This window comes from Peromyscus eremicus, chromosome 12, assembly GCF_949786415.1.
Source record: "Peromyscus eremicus chromosome 12, PerEre_H2_v1, whole genome shotgun sequence".
Lineage (NCBI taxonomy): Eukaryota > Metazoa > Chordata > Mammalia > Rodentia > Cricetidae > Peromyscus > Peromyscus eremicus.
The window spans coordinates 64978323-65001957 of NC_081428.1; the positions used below are offsets into that span (position 1 = coordinate 64978323).

The window sequence follows — 23635 nt, forward strand, 5'->3', positions numbered from 1 at the left end:
AGCAAACAAACAGACAACAAAATATCTTTTCCTTTCACTACCTGGATAATCTGCCCCTCAGCTGCCCTTAGCTGCCTTTATTGTTACTGTTTAGAATAGGGTCCTGGACCCACTTTAGATAAGTTATGACTCATTGGTGCATTCATTTTAGACATATTACAAACACAACCCTGAAATTACTTTAGCAAGAAACGTGAGTGGGATTATGGGTAAAAGGTAAAGAGTGGGCGCGCATGTCTTTCTCTAGAGCTTACCGGAATGCCATCCTCAAATCTGAACCTGCCTTGACTTTGGACTACAACATTTGGGGCACCATTAGGTTTCTGGACAAGGGTCACCTCAGTCACTTTGCTGACATAAAGAGCTGTAACTCTGTATGTGTTCTCATCGGTGATGTCATCCAGGGCTGGGAATTGTCGGAGCCTGCCGACAGTCAGCTGGGTGGCTGGGTAGAGGCATGTGGATTGAAGAGACAATGAAGAGGACAGGAAAGAGTCGAGAGGCTTGCCAGTCAATGCCGGACAGCCCCTAGTTTATTTCACAGCCAGCTTATATACAGTTTTGAAGGACAGAGGTAGAACAATGCACAGCGCAGGCATTCAACCACTATCTATCCCGTCCTTGAGTCAAGGAGCAGGCAGTTTCATTTTCTATCTCGATGTACCTCTGGCTAGCATCAGCAGCTAGATAGTGTGTTCCTTCCTGTGGGCTAATCATGACTTTCTCACAGCCCTTCAAGGAGGCTCCGCAGGATAATCAGGACTTTCTCACAGCCCCGGAGCAAGCAAGCTTGAACTCTATTGACTCAGAATAGACTTCAGATTCAAACTGGGAAACTGAGTCAGTTGTGGGCTCCCACAGGGAATTACCTTGATCTGTCCTGAATGTCAAGGAGGACACATGAGCTCATTCAGGCAACAGGTGATGCTTTTCACCTTAGTCAACTTTCTTCCGCAGACAAAGGATTCCCTTCAGTGGATAGATGCAATGAACTACACGGAAAATAGTGAAAGTTTGGTGTGTGTGTGTGTGTGTGTGTGTGTGTGTGTGTGTGTGTGTGTGCGCTTAATTAAAAATTAACCAGTTAACCCAAGAATGGGTCCATTTTTCTACCCCCTTTGAGAAAAACATCAAATTCAAGGGTGATTATTCAGGGGGTGGAAAATTCAGGTTACATCCTTAATAATCATCTCTCTTACTTTTCTCTCCCCCTTCTAGTTTTGTGAGCTGTGGAATCAAGTTATTCCGTAGTTATTCCAAAAGTCTCTTCCTTGATTGGTGCTATGATTGCGAAGATGATTGCCTGTCTCTCAATGGAGGTGGCAGAAGTTACATTTGCCCTTTTGCAAACATCATTATGAGCCCTTATATCATCCCTATGATTATCATTGACATTTTACATATCAGAAACCGGAAATTCAGGTTATAAGTGATTTATCCAGGGTCATCAGTAGAGCAGGGATTAGAACTCCATTTTTTCCCCCCTGATTCCGGAAGGAGTCTTACACCCCTTCCTCCAGTTTCTATTACCACTCCGTGTTCACAGCTTCTCTAAATTCCACGAACTTCCACAGCGCTCACAAGACAAATAAGACTCTGTTGCCTTGTGTTTTTAGCACGGTGGCCATTCCCATTCTTTGGTGGGGACTTTCATGGGCTGCATGTGAAATTACTTTTTGGTGCAACTGCTTGCCCCTGCCCCGCCCCCACCCCCCATCATTCCCTCAGGCTGGAGGCACTTCACATGTAGCTCGGTAAATAAACACTCGGAAGAAAAAAAAACACACATCAAGCAGATAAATTAGCAGACCAATCCCGTGGCCGAGGAAAGCCTTGCCTTTCTCCTTTGTTGTTGTAAAGGGCAAGGTGCCAGCGGGTTTTGTAAGCACCTGAGAGGAGGGATGACAAGCAGCGTCTGAGTCGCAGACACAGGTGGCCCTGACATTCCCTCGCGCAGTGGTCAGAAGGGACCCACACATGCTGCTCTAGATGGAGAAGAGTAAGAACGTCCATCAGGCTTTGCTCAATGAAGGAGAGGAGAATGAGCTGGTGAGTCTTCCCCTCTTTTCATGTCTTCTTCAAGTGGCCAAGGGTTGGTTGCTGGGGCAGTAGAAGAGAGACTGAGGCAGCAAGGCTGCTGTTTCTAGGACCTGGAAGGGTCTGGGTCTGGTAACACGGGGGAACCTGGAGGGACTGAGCAAGATGTAGCTCTGGATGGCAGAGTCTGTGAGCAGTGTCCGAGACACTTTGCAGAGTCCTGGGCATGCGCTCCCCCGTTGAGGTTTCTCCCCCTGACCACCTGGGTCACTATGGCATTGGAGAAACTGGTGAAATGGGAACTTTCTTTTCTTAGTCTCCTGTTGGCTTGTTGGCACAGCCCGGACTATGGCGATGTGGGAGGAAGTCCCCGGGTTACTGAGATCAAGGGGGCCTCGAGGCACCAAGTGCTGAGAAGCGGCACCGAGTCTGAGACTTTCGCACACTCGATTTTTCTCTTTCTTTTCTGCTTCCTTTTCTTCCTTCCTTCTGCCTCTTATTCTACACTTACATAAATCTTAAAAAATAGCCACTAAAAATGTGAAAGTTCTATAGTGTCCATTTGATGCTGGGCAGTTTATATTTATGATTTCACTTAATCCTTACAACCCAGCACTGAAGGAACTAATCCTATTTCTTAGAAAAGCAATCTGAGACCAAGGAGGTTAGGTAACTCATCCAAGGTCATTAGACAGGTTGCAAATCCAGCCCAATCTTTGACTCTTTCTACCCCGGCTTGTCCACTCTCCAACAGTGTCTCCCATAGGGACAATGAGAATAGGAAACGAGAAAATGGGAGACAGTTGGGAAGGGACAGGAGAGTGAACAGAGGCTGAAGTGAACCCCGAATCTTGGTTCATCTATCAGAAAGTGCCAGTTTCCCTCTTCAGTCCTTACAACATCTTTACCTGTAGCTCCACTATTCTCATTTATTAATCTTATATATTTATTATATTATTAATTAATTATACTTCTTTATTAATAAGTAATTAATCTACAGATATGCTGTGCAATAAGATGGCTACTTTGTGGTTTTTTTCAGTGCCAGGAAAGCAGCTGGTCCAAATAAAAAAGTCTTCTGGGTGTTAAATACATGTTAGACTTAGAATTTAGCTAAAATACCCTGTTAATAATTTCCATATCGGTTACAGGTTGAAATGCTATTTTAGGGTAGACTGAGTTGGATAGAATCTATCATACAAGTTAATTCTATCGGCTTCTTTTTCCTTCTTGGAAATTAAAAATGACAAATGTAGTCCACTCTTCTGCATCACTGTACGGCACTGGACTTCATGATGGCATCATGTTTTAGAATCCTTCCCCTCTGCTCACCACTGCATGGTCTGATTTTTTTTTCCCTATAAATCAGTGGTCCTGAAAGCTTCATGTTGCTCTTACTGTTTCCTAGCTGTGTGTTGCATTTGGCATTTTAGTCCTCCTATTTACAGAGGCAATCAAAAGACTGAGTAATGGGGCAGATGCTAGGTTTCCTTTGCTTTTACAGTTGAGCAAATATTTGTAGAGATGTCCGCTGGAAACCTCTATTGGGAGTATTATTGGGAATAACCGTGTTCTGACACCCTTACGTTGTCAAGGCATTCTGGGAAGCAGGTTGGCAGTGGAGTCTCCTCCCCAAATCTTGCTCTGGGCCAGGCAGCACAGCCTGCCTGTGACCTTATTCCAGCCAGTCGGTAACTGGGCGAGGTGACCAAAAATCTGTGGCCCAGTTCCAGAAAATTCCTGTCCTACAATCAACTGCTCAGTGCTGTCAGGCCTGCAGAGTTCAAAGAAGGAAAGCCAAAAATGTTGGAGCTTTTAGTCAAACCGCCAGATGATAATGTTGTGGAAATGAATTTTCTGAAAAACAACCATTAGATCAAAGTAAACCTGGGTCTGGCTTAGTGTCCACATTGAGGCTGCAAAAGAGTGACACTTCAGTGTCTCCTCACTTGCTCTTCCTGCGCTGAAGGTTCTCCAGGGCCCAGTGTGACTTCTACTTACACTCACCACTTTAAGCTGACAATCTGTGGTGAGTATGGGAGGGAATTTGAAGTGAAAAGTAGACACTGTTAGATCAAATAATAAATTCCTTCAGTCCAACACCCAGGAAGAATTTTAAGCAGATGGAGAAGGCCTGGGAATTATTCCAGGGCAATCTGGGGTTATTCTGCTGGGCCCAGCATAGCTAAAAAGCATTATGTTAGCTTGGAGAACTGAGCTCCAGCCTCATTCTTGACTCCCACTCTCGGGCCGGAATCCTCCAAGGCAGAGTGACTGAACACTGTCCTGCCATAGTTCCGGATGATTTGACGCTCATTCTGCCTGTACAATGCCTGGGAGCGTAGACACGCTAACTGTGCAGGCCATTGCTGACCTTCCCAACCTCCTCCCTCTACTTCCCACCATCCTCACTATAACCCCAGCTCTCACTCAGTCTTTTTATTTTCTTCATTCTAAATCTGGGCCTCTCCCAGGGCCTTCCCCCAGCCCCACCAGTCACAGAGAGATTTTTCTTCTCTTTTGTCAGTTTTCTTGAAGAACCCACAGCTTCACTGACAGTCCTCGAGAGCATTCATACCACACTCACATCCCGCAAACTGTATCACAATGGGCGGGGAGATGAGTTTCGCCTCAGGATGACTTGGGTTTAAATTGTGGTTGTTAGATGAGTTATTTAACTGGAGTTTTTTGTCGCTGCCACTTTGTTTCGAGAGATATTAGGTGAAAAAGGCAGGAAACAGGCAGCAAGGAGTCCCAGAGTCTGGGATGCATTACAGCTCCTTCTGAGCCCTTATGGAGACATCATTGTGTTTCTGTTCCAACACATGGGGATTCATGGACTCCTTCATGTGCATGTGCGTGTGCATATGTGTGTGTGTGTGTGTACATGTGTGTGTGTGAATGTGTGCACAGATTCTCACCTGAGTTTTCTTCTATTGAACCTCAGTAAGGAAAGTGAGAATGGTATCGATGAACGACACATATTGTTTTATTTTTCTGTGTATAAGAAAGCTTATTAAACCTCTGTCCACAAAGGTGGACATATTTGTAAGTGAAGAATTAAGTCACAAAAGCAAAAGTGTTATTAAAATCCATGCCTGTAATTCTCACAAAAATATCCCAAATAGGACAAAGATGTTCATCTTTGATTTTTTTTCACCCGGTTGTTGAAGCTGAATGATGAATTTAAAATGGTTTAGAATTTTTGTTTTAAAAGTGAAATACTAAACTCATATATAGCAAAATATAGGAAGGGAAAAACAACATACAAAAGACATAAAAACCATCACTTTTGGCAGACACTCTGAATCCAAAAATAGTACAAGTCTTCACATACCGTTGCTAAACCAACTTATACACCACCACACTACTCCCATAGGGTTGCCAACAGTGAGCGTCAAACACAGCACTCCAGAGGGCCCAGGCTTCTCTTTTTTTAAAGCAGGCCTGAGTTGAGACAACAGTTACTCTTGGGTAGATGTTGGACGTGGGCAGGACAAACAGGAGAGAGGTTTCGTCTGTCATCTTAGCCCAGTTACCAGTAAAGGCCCAGCACTGAGGCACACAACACTCAGAAGTCTTTCTGTTTCTCTACTGATTGGAAAGTGAGGTCTTCAACAAGTTTCTTATCCTGGGGTACATTCCAGTAGATTCTGTCATGTTCTGAAACTTGAAGTGTGTTAATCGAGTCACAAGCTCCCTAATGTCAGGTACTGGACTGTGATCTTGGTGGCTTTGGGGGACTGGATGTCGGGAATGAAGGAGCTGCTGGCTGCCTCCATCCTCACATCACAGTTGGACACACTGCCATTCCTGAGGAAATCTTCGTCAGGTCCACTTCATGCCTGTGATCCGGGTAGGTCTGGAGGCACACTGTATGCACATTAGTGTCTGCGTCAGGGTCCTCCGTTGATGGGAACTCTTCATACTTTCTGAGCAGGGTCTTCACTTAGGTCTCATCAGGGTCACCAGTGCCATTTCCACTCACTTGAGTCACAAATGGTTCCCTTAGACTCTCCCCTCGTGCTGATACTGACTGCTTGGGTGTCAAAATCCCAAATGGGAACAACCCAAAAAGGGAAATGGCTCTTTGGTGTGGCGGACATAGAATGGCAAGGGTAGCATTTCACATGGGGGAAATGCTTGTCCCACAAACAGGAACTTCAGGATCCCGGATGCAGTCGTTGCTAATCAAGTGGTGTGGAAATAGACTTTGCTGGTTGCCTGAAACCGGAACTACTTGCCCTTCCAATACAACAAGTTTTGTGAGGGTCAAGTCTAAAATATGGAGAATGCTATGACAAGAAAGGGGTTCATTTACATTGTGTTTAGGAGATGCAAATGGAAGAGGCAGGCAGATAGGATAAGTTGTATCAAGTGTGTTTCTCTTTTCTCTGATGAAAGCTCGGAAAATGGTAACTGCTTGAGTGCCACCATCATAAAGGCGAAATGTATGAAGAGTTGCTAAGAAAAATCAGATGTGAATACATAGATCATTGCGTACAATGCCATACGTTACTTACACCCATTAAAGGAATCCCCTCGTTCTCTCAAAAGACATCCAAAGGATCAATATTGAAAAGTACATATTGAAATATAAAAGGTAGTCCTACTGGTTTTCTAGTGATACCTGTTAATGCCTTTAACAGCTTGGATGAAAAGAAGCTTATCAATTTCCATGTGACATCTGGATGTGAGGGAGAGATAATATCAGCGATGCAATCAAGATGAAAACTTCCTTTAGGTCTGATTGTGGAAGAGATGTGGTAGATACACTATAACAGGTCTCAGTAGTTCTAAATGACTAGAAACATATAGGGTGAAGCATGGCAGAGATATGGGCTTGATGGCTATATATGAAATAGTGATTGAAATGTTTGATTTTTACCATGAATGAATTTTAGTTACCCGTGTATATAGCCATAAAAATTGGTCCTAGGAGATCTTAAAACCAGTCTGTTTGACAGAATGGTAAAAATAAAAATGGTTCTGCTTAATCTGTGCTTTAAAAGTAAAGTTCCAGGAAGTTATTTTTAGTGGCTGTCTTAGTTAGGGTTTCTACTGCTGTGAAGAGACTCCATGACCGTGGCAACTCTTGCAAGGGAAAACATTTAATTGGGGCTGGCTTACAGTTCGGGGGGGAGGGGAGAGGGCCTGGAGAGATGGCTCAGTGGTTAAGAACACTGACTGCTCCTCCAAAGGACCTGGGTTCAATTCCCAGCACCCACATGACAACTCACAACTGTCTGTAATTCCAGCTCCAGGGGACCCGCCACCCAGTGCACATAATGTCATCATGGCGAATGGCATGCAGGCAGACATGGTGCTGGAGAAGGAGCTGAGAGTCCTGTATTTCCTTTCAAACTACCACAGTAGTAAAACTCAGACTTTCAGAAAAAATTTTGAGAACTTATAATTCTATACTTTATATTGTTTCAAGAAGCTAAGGTCAGTAAGTGGCACTAGTTGGCCTACAAGGACATGCATGACCTGTGAAGAACCGAAACCCTCTAAAGCACATAGCAGACTCCCAGTTGCCAAACACATAGAATTGTTGACTTTTTCTCAGCAAAGAATTGCAACCAAAAACTTTCTGAGGCTCCTCTTCTGATCAGTGGAACTCTTATTCCCCAAATGGCCTGTCATAGAGCATCTCACGCTGTCCCCTGGCCTTAATGTAGGGCAAACACTGGTTCTAGAAACTGTCCCTGCTAGCCGGTCGGGCATCTCTTTATCCTGTGGTCCACACTTGCTGCTGTCTCCTATTTGCTTCACCAACAAATTCAGTTTGTTTTATTTGCAAATAGAGTAATTTATAAATACAAGTCATATTTATTTTTTTAATAGCCAACCAAACCGATTTCACAGATTCTTAGGAAAATTAAATGATAGATAAATAGATAATCGAGAAAGATTTTACATAAGCAAAGGTGGCCCAAGACCTCCTCTTCTAGGTATGGTGGCTCATGCCTGCAATTGCAAAAAAAGAGGAGGAGCCAGGAGGGTCAGTGAAAGTTCAGAGCCAATCTGGTCCATGTAGTAAGTTCCAGGCCACAGGGCAAAATTCTGTCTCAGACCTCCACAAATCTAAATAAAACAAAGACTTCCTCTTCCTACAGAAAGTGCTGTTCATCGAATGAATTCAAGCTATGATGGGCAAAGGTATGTCTAGGCTGGTATTCAGTGATAGCATCCATTAAACATGTAGCCAAATTGAGATAAATGGTTTGTGAATAAAGACGGTACCAATGTGATCCATCTAATGTGCATAATATTATCTTAATATTAAAAAGAACTTTGACGTCCTGTCAGAGGTAGAGAAAAAGGCAGAGTTGTAGAAATGTCTCTCCTTGAACATGTAAAGGAATATGATGTGGTATGTCCAAACAGACGAAACAAATGGAGAATTGTTAATAAATAGGAAGGTAGTATTGGGGTTGTTGCTTGAAAATAAAAACTAAAATGTAATGAATTCTTCCCTCAAAGAAGAAAACAGATATCTGATCTCCTTGACCTTGACTAAAGTGACTAAAGTTGGATGTTTGCACAGAGAAATGCTCTAAGGCCATTAGAACATCCTCGCCCATGAAATAGCCAAATGTGTCACAGTAAAGGAAACCACAAACAACAAAACACAAACAGAAGCAAAAGCAAACTCAACTGCTGTTGCTCTTTCCAGAAGGCATCTGTAGTAGGGAGAAGGCTTTTGCTACGTCTTGGACTTTGTACCATTAGGATATAAGACTGAGTGAACGTGCTGTAAGCTGTAAAATAAAACATTCATTCCAAAGCACCTCATTCACATACTGCTGTGCCTACAGCTGTGGGATACTCAACCAAATATTTTAGATGGCTATACCCGTGGACAGGAAATAAGAATAAGAAGAGCTGTGAAAACTGATTAGTTAGTATTCTAGACACAATGAAAATTCAGCAGCAGGAATGTCCCAAGGCAAGGAGCCACAGGAGTGGAAGGATTCCAAGAGGTGATACTTCAGGATTGCTCTCCCCAGGCATCTCATCCATCATAGATCCTCCTCTGTTGGCAAGTGCAGGAACTACCTATGTGAGAACAAAGCAGCACTTTAAGAAGTGCTTTCTACGGGCTAGTACCTCATCAGATACCTATTTTATACTTGTGGAAAGTGGGGCTCCGTGAAGTAACACAGATAGACAAGATCACACAGCAGAGGCATCAGAGGCAGGATGCTCTAGTATACCACCATATTACACTGCTTTCTCCTCGCAAAGCTGTGTTCCCCCTCCCCCATGTGTGTATGTGCATGTGAGTTCACGATTTAATACGCAGTTACTACAGTCAGCTAATCTTTGAATTAATTTGGTCTTTCCTCAAGCCCTTTTCTCCAGTTTCATACACCTTCAAGGCGAGTGGTGTTATTCGGGCCTCTATTTGACTTCCACTTTGACAACTTGTTCTCTTTGGGAAAAGTAAAAGATCTACTTAAGCCAGCGGATCAATCACCTTTAGAAATAACATTTTGTTCTGCATGTTGCCCGTGGCCAAATTACTCTACAGTGAGTTCAAAAGAACTAGCCACTAATCTGTGGAAATTTTGTTGAATTGTGTAGCACCCGTGACGATATTAACTCAACATGTACTGAGTGCTCAGAACACTGCAGAGACCACGGAGCATGCTTTTTGGGTTGTCTTATTACTATCTCACATCTGCAGGAGGTTGTTGATTATTACCGTTTATGAAGGAGGAAAGGGAGGCATCAGAACATGTACAGTGGGCTTCCCGAGTCATACATCTGGCTAAGTAATGGGGTTGATTGGAGTTTGATTGTCTCATGACATGTCCTCAGCCTTTAACTGATATCAAACTGTTTCTGTTGTGTTTTATAAGCAGCTACATTTTTCACATGAGAAGTCCAAATTTCAGCCAATTTAAGTCATAGTTGGTAAGTGATAGAGAGAGGAACAAAAGAAAAGAGCTTCTAGAAGGCACAGGGGTGTGGTGTAAAGAACAGGGACCGTCTTGTCAGAACTGCATAGAAACTTGGCTCTGAACTGTGACATTACACAACAGTCTTTGAGAAACAGCATGTGTGTGGGAGCCTGTTTTCAGGTTCCTCGTGGCTTTACCCAGCAGGTCCGTATAGAGAGGATGATTAGGACCACAGGCCTGAGTGCAGGTGTCTGAGATGGTCTGCACTTGGCTGGGCTGGGGGGGATGTCTTTGCTTCACCCCTTGGCGTCTCTATAAATACCCTGGGGCAGAGACAGTCAGGGCCCATTGGAATAGGTTCCAGGCCCTCTCGAGGCTATCCTTTATTTTCTATCTGTTTAGCTCCACAATCTAAATCCTTCTATCTAATGTTCCCTGCTGCTCACACTCAAGAAAACTCTGGGGAACTTGGGTTTGGTGGGTAAACGCCCCACACATGTGTGTATCTCATTGGAGCTCCTAATTCCGGGTTCTGTGTCCTGGATTTAGAGAATACAGTAAGGGCTGAGGTCCACCCCCTGGCGTCTGAAATTCAGAGCTCTAGTCAGAATCAAAGAAATGAAGGAATGGTGGTGTTTAGAGAGAAAACAAATGGACTCATCTGACGTCCTCCACTCCCCAGTGGTAGGTCTGGTTCCTCGACTCCTGGAATGTAGGTTGTTGCCATTGCCAACCCTGACTTGGCGTGCAGCAACCAGTTACCTCTCCTTTGCCGGAAGCTCTTCCCTAACCACCCATCCACAATGTGCATCCATCGCATTGCTTACGTCTCTCCCGTCGTCACCACCGCTCCCCCAGGGATGTGCTAATGACATTATCCAGAGTAGAGAGATGGAAACAGACTTGAGGGAATCAAAGCCCGAAATCACATGGGTAAACTGGGGGCAAAACCCAGCTTTTGCAAGGAACCATGTATAATGGATCGGGCGTTCTTATCTTCCCGTCCACTTCCCTGTATCTTCATTTGTATCACCTCTGGTTATTTTCCTCCCTCGCGTTTCTAAACTCCATCTCTTGGTGGACTTTACTGGTGTTGTATGATAGATACACATCTTTAGGGGAAAAAATTGAGTGGCCCTGTCTGGAGGAATAGTCACCAAAATTAAAGGATACTCGAGGTTGATTAGCATAAAGGAAATGTATTATGCTAGGCTGTGATCAGAAAGCACTGGTAAGCCAGGGAGAGCATTTGAACAAAGGAATGCCAGCTAGAGCAGCAATGCTTTCACTAGGACCTCCAGTCCCGCAGCGGACCTCATGCCCTGGGGAAAGTGCAGAAGGGATTAACAAAGGCCTCTCACCAAGGTTCACGAGGCTCATTGGTCAAGGAAGCAGAAGCATCGATTCTCTTCCTCTTTGCTCAGGAAGGTGCATGTTTCAGAATATTATGGTGGTGTTTGTAAGTCCCATCCTTCCTTTCCTTTCTCCCTGCGTCTTCTCCCCTCCTTCCTCCACCACTGTTCGCTTCTCTTCCTCCCATCCCCATGCTAGTGACTCAGCTCAGGGCTTTCCTCACACCAAACAAGCTTTCTGCCAGTGAGCTTTATCTCTGGAACCTTTTGTGACTTTTATTTGGAGACAAGGCCTCATTGAGTTTCCCAGTTTAGCCTCAAATTCATTTTGTACCCCAGGCCGGCCTTGAGCTAGATCTGCCTCAGCCTCCCAAGCAGTGAGATGGCATTTTGGTAATAAGATGTTCCCAGCTTAAAAAAAAAGTCCTGCAAGTATCTGTCTTAGGGTTTCTATTGTTATGAAGAGACGCCATGACCACGGCAACTTTTATAAAGGAAAGCATTTAAATGGGGCTGGCATACTGTTCAGGGGTTTAGTCCATTATCTTCATGGCAGGAGGCAGGCACAGGCAGACATGGTGCTGGAGAGGTTGCTGAGAGTTCTACATCTTAGCAGGTAGCAGGAAGAGAATGGGTCTATGAGCCTATGAGAGTCATTTTCATCCAAACCACCACAGTATCTTCACTTATCTTGGCAGTTCTTTAGTAGGGATGTGATTTTACCTCTATTTTCATGGAAGTCAGCTCCTTCCCATGATTATATCAGGGAGCAGCCACAGATTTATCAGGCCACCAAACTTTCTACTTCTCATGGAAATACTATTTATTTATTTATTATTTTGGAGACAGGGCCTCAGTATGTAGCCCTGGTTGGCCTGGAAGTTGCTATGTAGTTCAGAGTATCCTAAAACTCACTAAGTACTAGGAGGCAGAACCACCAAGGCATGCACCACCAAGTCCAGACTTTTCATTTATTGGAGCTTTAAATTTGAGGTCCATTTTTCCCTTTCTCAAATATTCCCATTAAAATCATTAAAGTTCCTTCCATTTGCTTGGAACACAGTGTCATAAACAAACCCACTCCACTTCTCTTTCTTTTACACCTTTTATTGCCCTGCATAAATACAGTGATGTCAGTGAAGTACGGTACTTAAGCATACATTTCAGTGGCTGCTGTCAGTCACTCCTGCTCCTTCTTGAACTGTAGCAGACTCATAAACTCCTTTTTCCAGTACTTGATTTACTCACTGTGTTGTCTGGAATCTATCCACATTGGTATAAATATGAGAGGTTACTTTTTAAAAGTTGTTTTGTGGTATACCATGGATGACAGCACATTTATTATCTGTCTTCTTTTGACAGACTTTCCTTGGCTTTCATAAATATAGCTGGTATGAATATTCTTGTTTAAGAAGCTTTCTTCTTTCTTTCCTTTCTTTTCTTCTTTTGAGACAGAGTCTCGCTGTGTAGCCCTGGCTGACCTGGAACTCACTAAGTAGACCAGACTGGCCTCAAACTCATGGAGATATTCCTGCTTCTGCCTCCCAAGTGTCAGGATTAAAGGCATGTGCCAACACCACCCAGCTCAAGAAGCTTTATAAAGATGAATAAACATTTACTTTCTTGTATAAAACTCCAGGAGTTGAGCAGAGTACTCATGCCTGTAGCAACACTGCCTTTAAAAACCTTTACACCAATTCACATTTCTAGTGACTTCCAGTTGAATGCTGGTTACCTCTACCAGCTGTGCCCAATCTTCACTGCCTGAAGTACTCAGTATTTTTCATTTTAGCTGATCTGTGATCTATCACGGCGTCAGTGTAACTCCAGCATGGTATGTGAGACCTCTGATTTATTTCTCTCCTGGATGGTCTCTGCTGTACTAACCTGTGACACGTCATTGTGGCCTTCATTCCTATTTCTTTAACAAAGTCCCAGGCTTCCTCTTGAAGGCTGTAGATCATTTACAGGCTCCCTGAAGTTGTCTATTCAAGTATTTCCCCCATTTTTCAGTTTTATTTCTTTTTTGATTGATTTGCACTTATTTTGTGAATTCCAAATACAAATCCCCTTTTCTATATAGGATATAAATGAACAGGCCTTATAAATGGCTAATCCATCCTCTCCAGAGACCCTTTGATAAAGCTGCCCTTATGTTCAATGCAAATACATATATATTTTATCTTAAGAAATATTAGTCTACCTGAAGTTCTCTTATGTCTTCTTTCAAGGGATTTGTTTTCCCATTTAAATAAAGTGGATTTTTGCTTATGACACACAGATGAAGGGGAACCCATGTCCCCCAGCATCCTTCCCTTCACTCCAGCCCTGCTGAGGCAAGTACCTTAAGCCTCTGAGTGCAGTGGCTTCTCCTCTGGCAGGACAGTGATGGTGTTTCAGGCCCTTTCTGTATCCTGTCCTGTCATTTATCATTCTTTTTTCCATGTCCTGCATACTGCATTTCCCTAATTACTGCGGCTTTGTAGAAAGTTTCCAGTTCTGGTGATGTAAGTCCTCCATGCTTCTGCTTTGCCCTGAGTTATTTTCTTGACTACCCAACATTCTTGGTATTTCCCTAGAAAATTTAGCATCATTTAATCAGTGATCACAAAAGCACTTAGTGATCCTTTAAGTGGGAACGTTGTGTCATTTCCCACATTCTTATCTCTTCTCGTTTATTTAGATCTTACTTTCTCAGCAGGAACATGGAGTTCTCTGGTCAAAAGCTTAGCACATCTTTCTTAGATACAGCACAATGCAATTGAATTTTTCTTGATATTATTTGTACTCAACTTTCAAATTTCTATGAATATATACTAATACATATGGGTTTTCTAAATTTACCTACCATCCTATAACTTTAATGGATTCACTTATTAATAGTTACAATCACTCGGGAGGCAGAGGCAGGGGGATCTCTATGAGTTCGAGGCCAGCCTGGTCTACAGAGCAGGTTCCAGGACAGCCAGGGCTACACAGAGCAACCTTGTCTCAAAAACCAACCAACCGAACAAGTACAGTTTCAATCTATCTGCACTTAAACAAATTACTTGTATGTAAATATATACACCTGTCTTTTTCTTTGCCTCTGGTACTGACCTTTTAATTCTTGCCCCGGAATGATAACACAGAAAGCACATTGGCTTTCAAATCACTGCATTCCTCAGACAAATACCATTGGATAATAATGTTATCTTTTCATTATGCCACTACATTATATATATATATATATATAATTATTTTATGTATAGTGACATAGATCATATCCTATAACTTTCCTTTCAATGTGCTTATTCAACTGTCTAGTAATTCTGGCCTTGTTATGACAAGCTAGAAACATTCTTTTCTTAAAAACTTACTTTTTATTTATTCTTTATGTCTTTCACATCATGCATCTCCATCTCATTCATTTACCCGTTCCTCATATTCACTCTCTGCCCTTGCAACACCCCCTGCCAAATAAAATAAAATAAAATTTAAGAGAAAAGAAGAAGGAGGAGGAGGGAGGAGAGGAGGAGGAAGAGGAGGGGAAGGGGAGGAAGAAGAGGAGGAAGAGGAAGAGGAAGAAGAGGAAGAAGAGGAAGAAGAGGAAGAAGAAGAAGAAGAAGAAGAAGAAGAAGAAGAAGAAGAAGAAGAAGAATTGAAAGGGGAAAATTAATCTCCTCATGGAAATGGAAGCCGTAGTGTGACAGTGAGTCACTCAGTAAACCCTTTTATCCATATGTTTTACTTGTACGTGTTCATTGAAAAGAGTCGCTGGTCTGGTTTCAGCTACACTATGGATGCTGGGCCCTCACTCGGACTCTTCTTGGTTATCCTGTTGTTGCCCTGTGTTATGGAGACCCTACAGCTTTGGGTCTGAAGGACCAGTCAGAACCAGTCCCTTCACAAGCCCCAGCAGATCATAGATGGAGTAGGCCAACTCAGAACCCTGGTTCTGGGCTTGGGTAGTTGCAGGGTTGGCCAGCCCACCAGCTTTTCCTTGTCCTCATCACCAGGGTGAGCTCTCCTGCACTGCCCTGGCTAGTTCTCTGATAAGCAAGAGTTGGGACCAGTTCTCCTGCTTTCACATCCTGAGGGTTGGTTCTCCCACACCTACACCTTCAGGGTCAGTTCTACTGTATTGCCCAGGCCAAGTTCAGGGTCTGCCCCCCTGAGTGCTGCAGCTGATGGGGCAGGGACATTTCTGCTCTTATGGCCTCAGGGCCAGATCTCCCACCTGCCTCAGGCTCTGATGGGGGAGCATTTCTCCCCCACCCATGCTGCTACAAGACAGATGGGTAATGGAGATAGTTCTTCTGTGTTCACACCTTCGGGCTTGGATCACCCATACTTCCGCCAATAGGGCTGGCTCTATTGTGCTGCCCAGGTACAGGGCCTGCTCTAGGAACATCCTTATAGCCTCCATTTATGAACGAGTTTGTACAAGAGCAGTTTCACTTCAACCTCGAATACTGAAAGGATTCTCAAGTCACTTTGGTTTAAAGAATCAATTAGTGATAGATTTTCTTTTCTTTGTTTAGAATTGCTGTGTTCTTGTTGAATTTATCATGAAATGTCCTCTTCCCTCATATTTCCTTCCCTAAATATCTGTGACAAAATGTTTTGTTTGACATTAATGTAGTCACTCAGCTTTTGTTCATTAACATTTGCACACTACATTTTTTTCTTGTTCTCATAACTTTCTTATTTATATTTAAAGTGTGTCTCTTATCATCAGCATATAGTGTACCTTTTATTATTTAGCTTAACAACTTGTTTTCATTCATGGTATTGAGACCATTTACGTTTAATGTAGTTTCTGATATAGTTGGGTTAAATTTTATGCTGCTGCTATTTGGTTCCATCCATTCTGCATAGCTTCTCTTCATTTAACATCGTACTATAGATGCCCCCAGGTTTCTACATTAATATCATACCCTCTCTTTTTAATGGCTTCATTACAGACCACTGTTCTGGTGTTTCAAAACTCAGTGAACCATTGGCTAACATTTCATTCCACCAACAGTTTTGCTGTTCCAGACAATGCTGCACTGAGCATCTCTTCCCTTTTATGTGTTATTTCATCAGGGCATCCTTCCAACTGAGGAATTATTGATTAGAAGTAGAAACATAAATAATTCTTGATAAAATTTGGAACTTTGTCTTCCCCAAAGAGTTGTTCGAATTCAAGAGGTTATCAGTAGTCTGTGGCTCTCCTGGCTTCATTGCAGCTTTGCTAGGCTTTTAAGTCCCCTCTTTAATAAAAAAAAAAAAGTTACACAGAAAAAACTAAACAGGCAACAGAAATGTGATTATTAGTGTCACTGCTGTGTGAAAATAAACAGAAAAAAATGTGTTTATGAGTGAGCTCTTTCCAGCTACGAGCTGGACTAATATTCCAATTCTAATATGCTTCTGCTTTGCACACACCTGGCTCTTGATGTTTGTGAGTAACTCAGAGTGCATATCACGTCGTAACATGCAAACTGGCATATTTATGCTATTTGGATCTTATTAACCTATAATACACAGGTAAGACCAGGAGTTATAGAAGCAGATGGAGCACAGGGAGAGGAAGAGATCTTGGAAATATTCATACAATTATGGAAATCACATGTTTCTAAATTAAATCAGAGCCTTTCATCAATAACATCAAACTAGGGCTGTATTACCTAGCCATGAGCACCTTCCTCTACATGAGTTGTGTAGGAGTGACAGGAACTCTCCAACTTGTGCTCATGATACAGCGCATGCAAGTAGAAGCTGCCATGGCTGAGCACAGCAGCCCCATGCTGCATGTCTTCCTAGTTCTGCAGAAGACTGAGCTGGAATTTCCCAGAGATGAATGAGCTACCTGAGGTCATGCAACCCATAATAAGCAGAGCAGTGACTCAAACTTACATCTTACTTTGTAAACTTATGACCTTTCTACTCTGTCTAAGGGTTGCTTTCAACAACTCTTATTATACTCTTTATCTACCACTGAGTTATTAGGAAAAACTAATAAAAAAGGTCATATGGAAGATTAATACTTTCCCAAAGAATTAAAAAAGAGAGTTGTTATGTGATGCATGATTTAAACTGGCATAAAATCCAAGAGGTTTTATTATTAAAAACACTCCATAAACATAGTAAAACAAATCTGTTGTGCTGATATTACAACTCTGTGATTTGGACATGGGAATTTAGAGTTGTTGGAAGAAAAAAAAACAGCAAAAATTCCCAGGTCAGCTTAAAGCCATTGTATAGTGCTTACACCATACATTTATCTCTGTGTTAGTGAGTGTCCATTTCTGTGACAAAATACCTGAGGTAAAGAAGCTGCAGGAAGAAAGACTGGTGTTGGTTCATGGTTTCAGAGGTTTGGTCCATGGTTGTCTGGTTCCATTGTTTTTAAGTCTGTGACTGTGACAAGGCAGGAACATGGCAGAGAGTCCGTGCAAAGCTGCTCATCTCATGGCATCTAGAAAAGTCAGAAAACAACTCCTCTCCCTTTCCCCCTCCCTCTCCCTCTCCTTCTTCTCCTCCCTCTCCTTCTTCCTCTCCCTCTCCTCCTCTCCCTTTCCCCCTCTGCTTTGTCTCCCCCTCCCCTCCCCTTCCTCCTTCTCCCCCTCCCCCCAACTATCTCCGTCTGTAAGATATACCATTCAATAGCACAACCTCTATTGACCCACATCCTCCAACCAGGCTCTACTCCCCAATAGCCCTCTCAGCTAAGAACTCGCCAGTGCATTAATCAATTGATGAAGTAAATACATTTATGACCCAATCGTCTCTCAACTGTGCTCCTGAAAAAAAGTCGTCAACACATGAGCATTCCCTGTAGGGTGGCACTTTGTAACCCAACTGTAATAATCAGTGTCCCTCAAGTATTTCAAAGTACTCTAAAAGTTTGTTTTTCTGGAATATAAAACCATGCTGTGAACCCTCATTGAAAAGGGTAGAGACTGAAATTTGGTTTTAGATTACCAAGACTATTTCCCATTAAAACAAATCTCAAATTCATTTAATTCATGACAAATATTAGCCAACCTATTATTATTTTATTTATTTATTTATTAAATTTTATAATTTGATTTAATTTTACATATCAGCAACATATTCCCCTGTCCTCCCTCCTCCTGCTCCCCTCCCTCCCTCCATCCCCCCCCCCCCAATTCCCATCTCCTCCAGGGCAAGGACTCCCCTGGGGATTCAGCTCAACCTGGTAGATTCAGTCCAGGCAGGTCCAGTCCCCTCCTCCCAGGCTGAGCAAAATGTCCCTGCATAGGCCCCAGGTTCCAAATAGCCAGCTCGTGCACTAAGGACAGGTCCCGGTCCCACCGCCTGGGGGCCTCCCAAACAGTTCAAGATAGTCAACCTATTATTAAAGGTACAAATACCCCAGCATGTTATTCCAAGAATAAGTAAGTGCCCTAGCATATATTGCAGACAGTACAACATTGTGGATAAAAGTTTTGTGGCTGGCTTGGTGATTATGGCATTTCTGTTTTGAGAACATGCAGTGGACCTTTCTGTATCAAAGGTGCTGGAATGTAAGGGTGAAGGTTCTATGTAGACACCTTCTTTTTCCTTTCTTTTCTTCCTCCTTTTTTTTTTTTTTTTTTGAGACAGGGTTTCTCTGTGTATCCCTGACTGTCCTGGAACTCCCTCTGTAGATCAGGCTGGCCTCGAACTTAAAGATCTGTCTGTCTCTGCCTCCAAGTGCTGGGATTAAAGGTGTGCACCACCACCACCTGGCGACATCTCCATTTTCAATGAGTTTGAAGGTGTTGTCATCAGCAATGGGGCCTTGCTGTCAGGTTGTGGAAAGCAATTTATAATTTTGGCAACAGCCTGGGTTGTTTATGGAGTCACATGGGGCCCTTTGGCCAAAAACCCAATTAGATGTAATTCAATCTCACTACTGGAAGCTTCATTTGGTGACAGCGGATATCTAGTTTGGTCTTTGTCTCTCCAATATTTGACCATTTCATTTAGATTACCTCCATATATGTATATATTTTCATAAGTTTCCACTGTACTAGGTTTTCATACTACCCCTCAAATGACCCTTAATATTACCTGTCTCTGCCTGAATTGTCTCCCACAAACTCTATTGCCCTCCCTCTCCCCACTCATTCCTCCCATTCCAGCTCCCCATCCATATTTATCTATTCTGTTGCCCTTTCCTAATGAGATCTGTTCCCTCTAGTCAGTCCAGTATTTCCTAACCTACCTAATGCTGTGACAACCATTTAATACAGTTCCTCATGTTGTGCTGATCCCCAACCATAAAATTATTTCATTGTTACTTCATAACTGTAATTTTGCTACTATTATGAATTGTAATATCGATATGTGATATGCAGGATATCTGATATATGACCCTTATGAAAGGGTCATTTAACCCCCAAAGGGTTGTGACCCACAAGTTGAAAACTGCTGGTCTAGTCCCTTACTCTATAACCTATCCTCTGTGGGTCTAATGGGTTGTAGCTTGATTACCATTGACTTCACAGCTAATATCCTCATATAAGCGGATATATACCATATTTGTCTGAGTCTGGGATACCTCACTCAGGATGATTTTTTTCTAGTTTTATGTATTTGCCTGTAAATTTCATGATGTAATTTTTTTCCTTAGCGGATGAGTGATACTCCATTGTGTAAATGTATCATATTTTCTTTATCCATTCATTTGCTGAGGGACATCTAGGTTGTTTCTAATTCCTGGCTGTTACGAATACAGCAGTAATGACTATCACCGAGCGAGTGTCTCTATGATAAGATGAAGCATCCTTTGGGTAAATGCCCAAGAGTGGTATAGATGTATCTTGAGGTAGATTGAATTTACCATTTTCCTGAGGATCCACCACACTGATTTCCATAGTGGCTGAACAAGTTTGCACTCCCGTTAGTAACAGAGGAGTGTTCCCTTTGCTCCACATCCTTGCCAGCATGAGCTGTCATTTATACTTTTGATCTTAGCCATGCTGACATGTGGAAGATGAAGTCTCAAATTAGTTTTGATGCATTTCCCCCGTGGCTAAGGATGCTGAACATTTCTTTAAGTGTTTCTCAGCTATTTGAGCTTTTCCTCTATTGAGAATTCTCTGTTTCGATCTATACCCGATTTTTAATTGGGTTATTTGTTTTCTTGATATCTGTTTTCTTGAGTTCCTTATATGTTTTGGATATTAGCCCCCTACCAGACGTGCAGTGAAATGCTTTCACCATTCTGCAGGCTGCAGCTTTGTCCTAATGATGGTGTCCTTTGGTATTCAGAAACTTCTCAGTTTCATGAGTAACGAACTAGCAACTGATTTAACTTAAGACCCACTCCACATGATGGAACCCATTCTCAAACTGCTTGGGCAACCAAGAACCTGAGACTAGATAGCCCAGGGATCTAGGATAAAACAAAACAATACTTGTTTAAAAAAAAACTATAGTGATAAAATGACTCCTAATGATACTCTGCTATACTCAGAGATCAGTGCCTTATCAATAGTCATCATCAGAGAAGCTTCTTCCTGTAGCAGATGGGAACAAATACAGAGACCCACAGCCAGACACTATGCAGAGAGTGAGAGACCTTGGAACACTCAGCCCTAAATGGGATGTCTCTATCAAATCTCTCCCTTCAGAGCTCAGGGAACTCTGTGGGAGAGGAGGCAGAAATAGTGTAAGAGCCAGAGGGGATGGAGGACACCAACAAAACAAGACCCTCTAAACCAACATGAGCAAAGCTCATATGAATTCACAGAGACTGAGGCAGCATGCACAGGGCCTGCACAGGTCTGCACCAGGTCCTCTGAGTGCACATTACGGCTTCCAGTTTGGTGCTTTTATGCGATTCCTGAGTGTGCAAATGAGGGAGTCTTTTATCTTGTGTTCTCTCTTGGGCTCTTTTACCTCTGTTGGTTTGTCTTTCTCAACTTCGATGTGATAGTTTTTGTTTTATCTTATCATATTTTATTTTCTTATATTAAAAAAGTGAATGAATGAATGAATAAAAACCAAAGCAGTAGTGTAAAGGTTAACAACTGAAATATCACTACAAATTGGTGGTTTTTTTCATGGAGGGGGTTTATTTTGTTTCTTTAGTTTTATTGTTGTATTGGGTTTTAGTTTTTTGGGGGAAAGAACTTAAAGCTGAATGGTTAGGGAGGAGAGAGGATTTGGAAGGACTTGGGAGAGGGGAAGAATATGATCAAAATATCCTTAAATTTAAAATTGTCCTAAATAATAAAAACATAATTTAAAAAGAATAAGTAAGTGCAATTGACCCGTTAAGAATCTTTCATGTCTGCAGATAGCCCATCAATTTACGTTATATTGGTTTAGAAAACAATACATTTATTCATACTTTCAAACCCATTCAGTTAATATTATAAACATATGTGAGCATAGATAAAGGTGGATATCTGTGGGTCATGTCCGTCTCAATTGCTTTCTTTAATATTAACAATTTCTTTAATACCTAAACAAAATAAATCTGATTTAAAACATGAAGCATATTATAAACACTTGAGGTGCCTCTTACAAATGCATAAAAGCAAGTAGATCTTCCTTTTTCCTTCCGTATAATGTTTAATTTCACTTGGCAGGGCAGTAGGAAGGCTTGTGTTTCTCTTTCCTTTTATTGTATCAGCTGCCAGATGCAGTCAACCTGATTCTACCAACTGATGCCAGATTTCTCTCTCATCCAATAACTCTGTATCTAAAGTGTGTATCCCTAGAATCAAAATGATGTTTATGTGACTACTGAAACATGGGATGCTCTATTTCTTATTCAGGAGGTGTTTGGCTACCATAGCCAGAATCTACGGAGAGCCCTGTGCTTTGTCTCAGCCGTCCTGACCCTTGGGGCCCTTCAGCTGGTGTTCTATTGGAAGCCTGAGTGGTGGGTTTGGACCAGTTGCATCCCATGCCCTTTGCAAGAAGCAGACACAGTTTTGCTGAGGACAACCGTGAGTACTTTTCTGTTATCCATTTCAAATGCCATGATCATCACAGCAGGACAGATTCTGCAGATTCTCACGTACACGTGGAAGCTATGAAGTTGACAGCTATGAAGTTGACATTATAGAATAATGATTACCAGAGCCTGAGAAGGGGAAGGAGAGAGAGGGGGGAAATGATTAGTAGGTACAAGGCTACAGCTGAATAGGGGACTACCTGCTAATATCCCATAGCATCATAGGATAATGTGTGGCTGGCAGCAAATTGTAAAAATAGCTAGTGGAGAGGGTTTTGAATGTTCCCAGCAAAAAGAAGTGGTAGATTTCTGAAGTGGTTAAGAGGCCAATTACCCTGGTTTCATCATTATATACAGTATGGTATATTTAAAATTCATTACATACCCCATTGCTGTGGGAGTGTTCCTGGGGAGACACGAATAATTGTCTATTCATTAACAACAGACCAAAGAAATGATTTCACCCCAGTCTAGCTAGTGAACCAGTCATTTATTGGAATTGTGTTATATATTACACACATACACACACACACACACACACACACACACACACACACTACTTATAGGATTGTGGGTGACTCATAGTAGCTGCAACACTGAAAAACCCACCCCATTCTTAGAGCTCTTTGCTTTATCTGCAAACAACTAGGCAAGTTGGAAAGTATTTTCTTTCTGGCAATTGTTAGTGCTTCTACAGCCAATGGGAGGGGCCTCCGGAATCTTGTAAATTTCAGGAACTTCTTCAGACTTGTGAGTTTTATTTATTTCCTGAGTCTTAAAGGAGAGATTTGTGTGTGTGTGTGTGGGGGGGGGTTCGATACAGGGTTTCTCAGTGTAGCTTTAGAGCCTCTCCTGGAACTCACTCTATACACCAGGCTGTCCTCAAACTCACAGAGATCTGCCTGCCTCTGTCTCCCAAGTGCTGGGATTAAAGGCATGTGCCATCACTGTCCGGGTGGAGAGAATGTTCCAGTTCAGAGGAAATAGCTATACAAGACCCATAAATACATGCAAGTACCTTATCTCAATTAAAAACTTAAATATGACTTTTAAGGAAGAAAAGTACCACGATCACATCTTCAACATTGCATCTGTGGTCTAGCAATGTCTAGTCAGTGTTCTGGAGGCAAGATCTCATCCATTCAAACAGTTTAGCTAGGCCAGAACAGGGGAAGCAAAGACTACTTTTACAGGCTTTTTGTTATCTCTTGTCTAGCCCAGGAATGCTGCCAATTCCTTCACTTCAGCTTGGGGGAGTCTCTGGTGTTTCAGGCTGATGGATGTTGCTCCTTGCCATTGCCTGGGCAGTGGTTGTCATTATTACAACTCTCAGAGACCACACAATGTGGGAATGTTCAATTTTCAAAAATCCATGCTTTGGAGTATACTAG

The 23635-nt window shown here is 42.4% G+C and overlaps 1 protein-coding gene across 1 annotated transcript in view; it reads left to right on the forward strand.

The window, feature by feature from the left end:
• Window positions 1-1758: 1758 nt before the first annotated feature.
• Atp13a5 (ATPase 13A5) overlaps window positions 1759-23635 on the forward strand; it is a 123994-nt gene continuing 102117 nt past the window's right edge. The window contains exons 1-2 of the mRNA XM_059277338.1: window positions 1759-2049; window positions 22063-22236. Of these exons, the coding sequence (XP_059133321.1) occupies window positions 1990-2049; window positions 22063-22236 (234 nt within the window). The 5' untranslated portion in view covers window positions 1759-1989. The remainder of the gene's footprint in view (window positions 2050-22062; window positions 22237-23635) is intronic.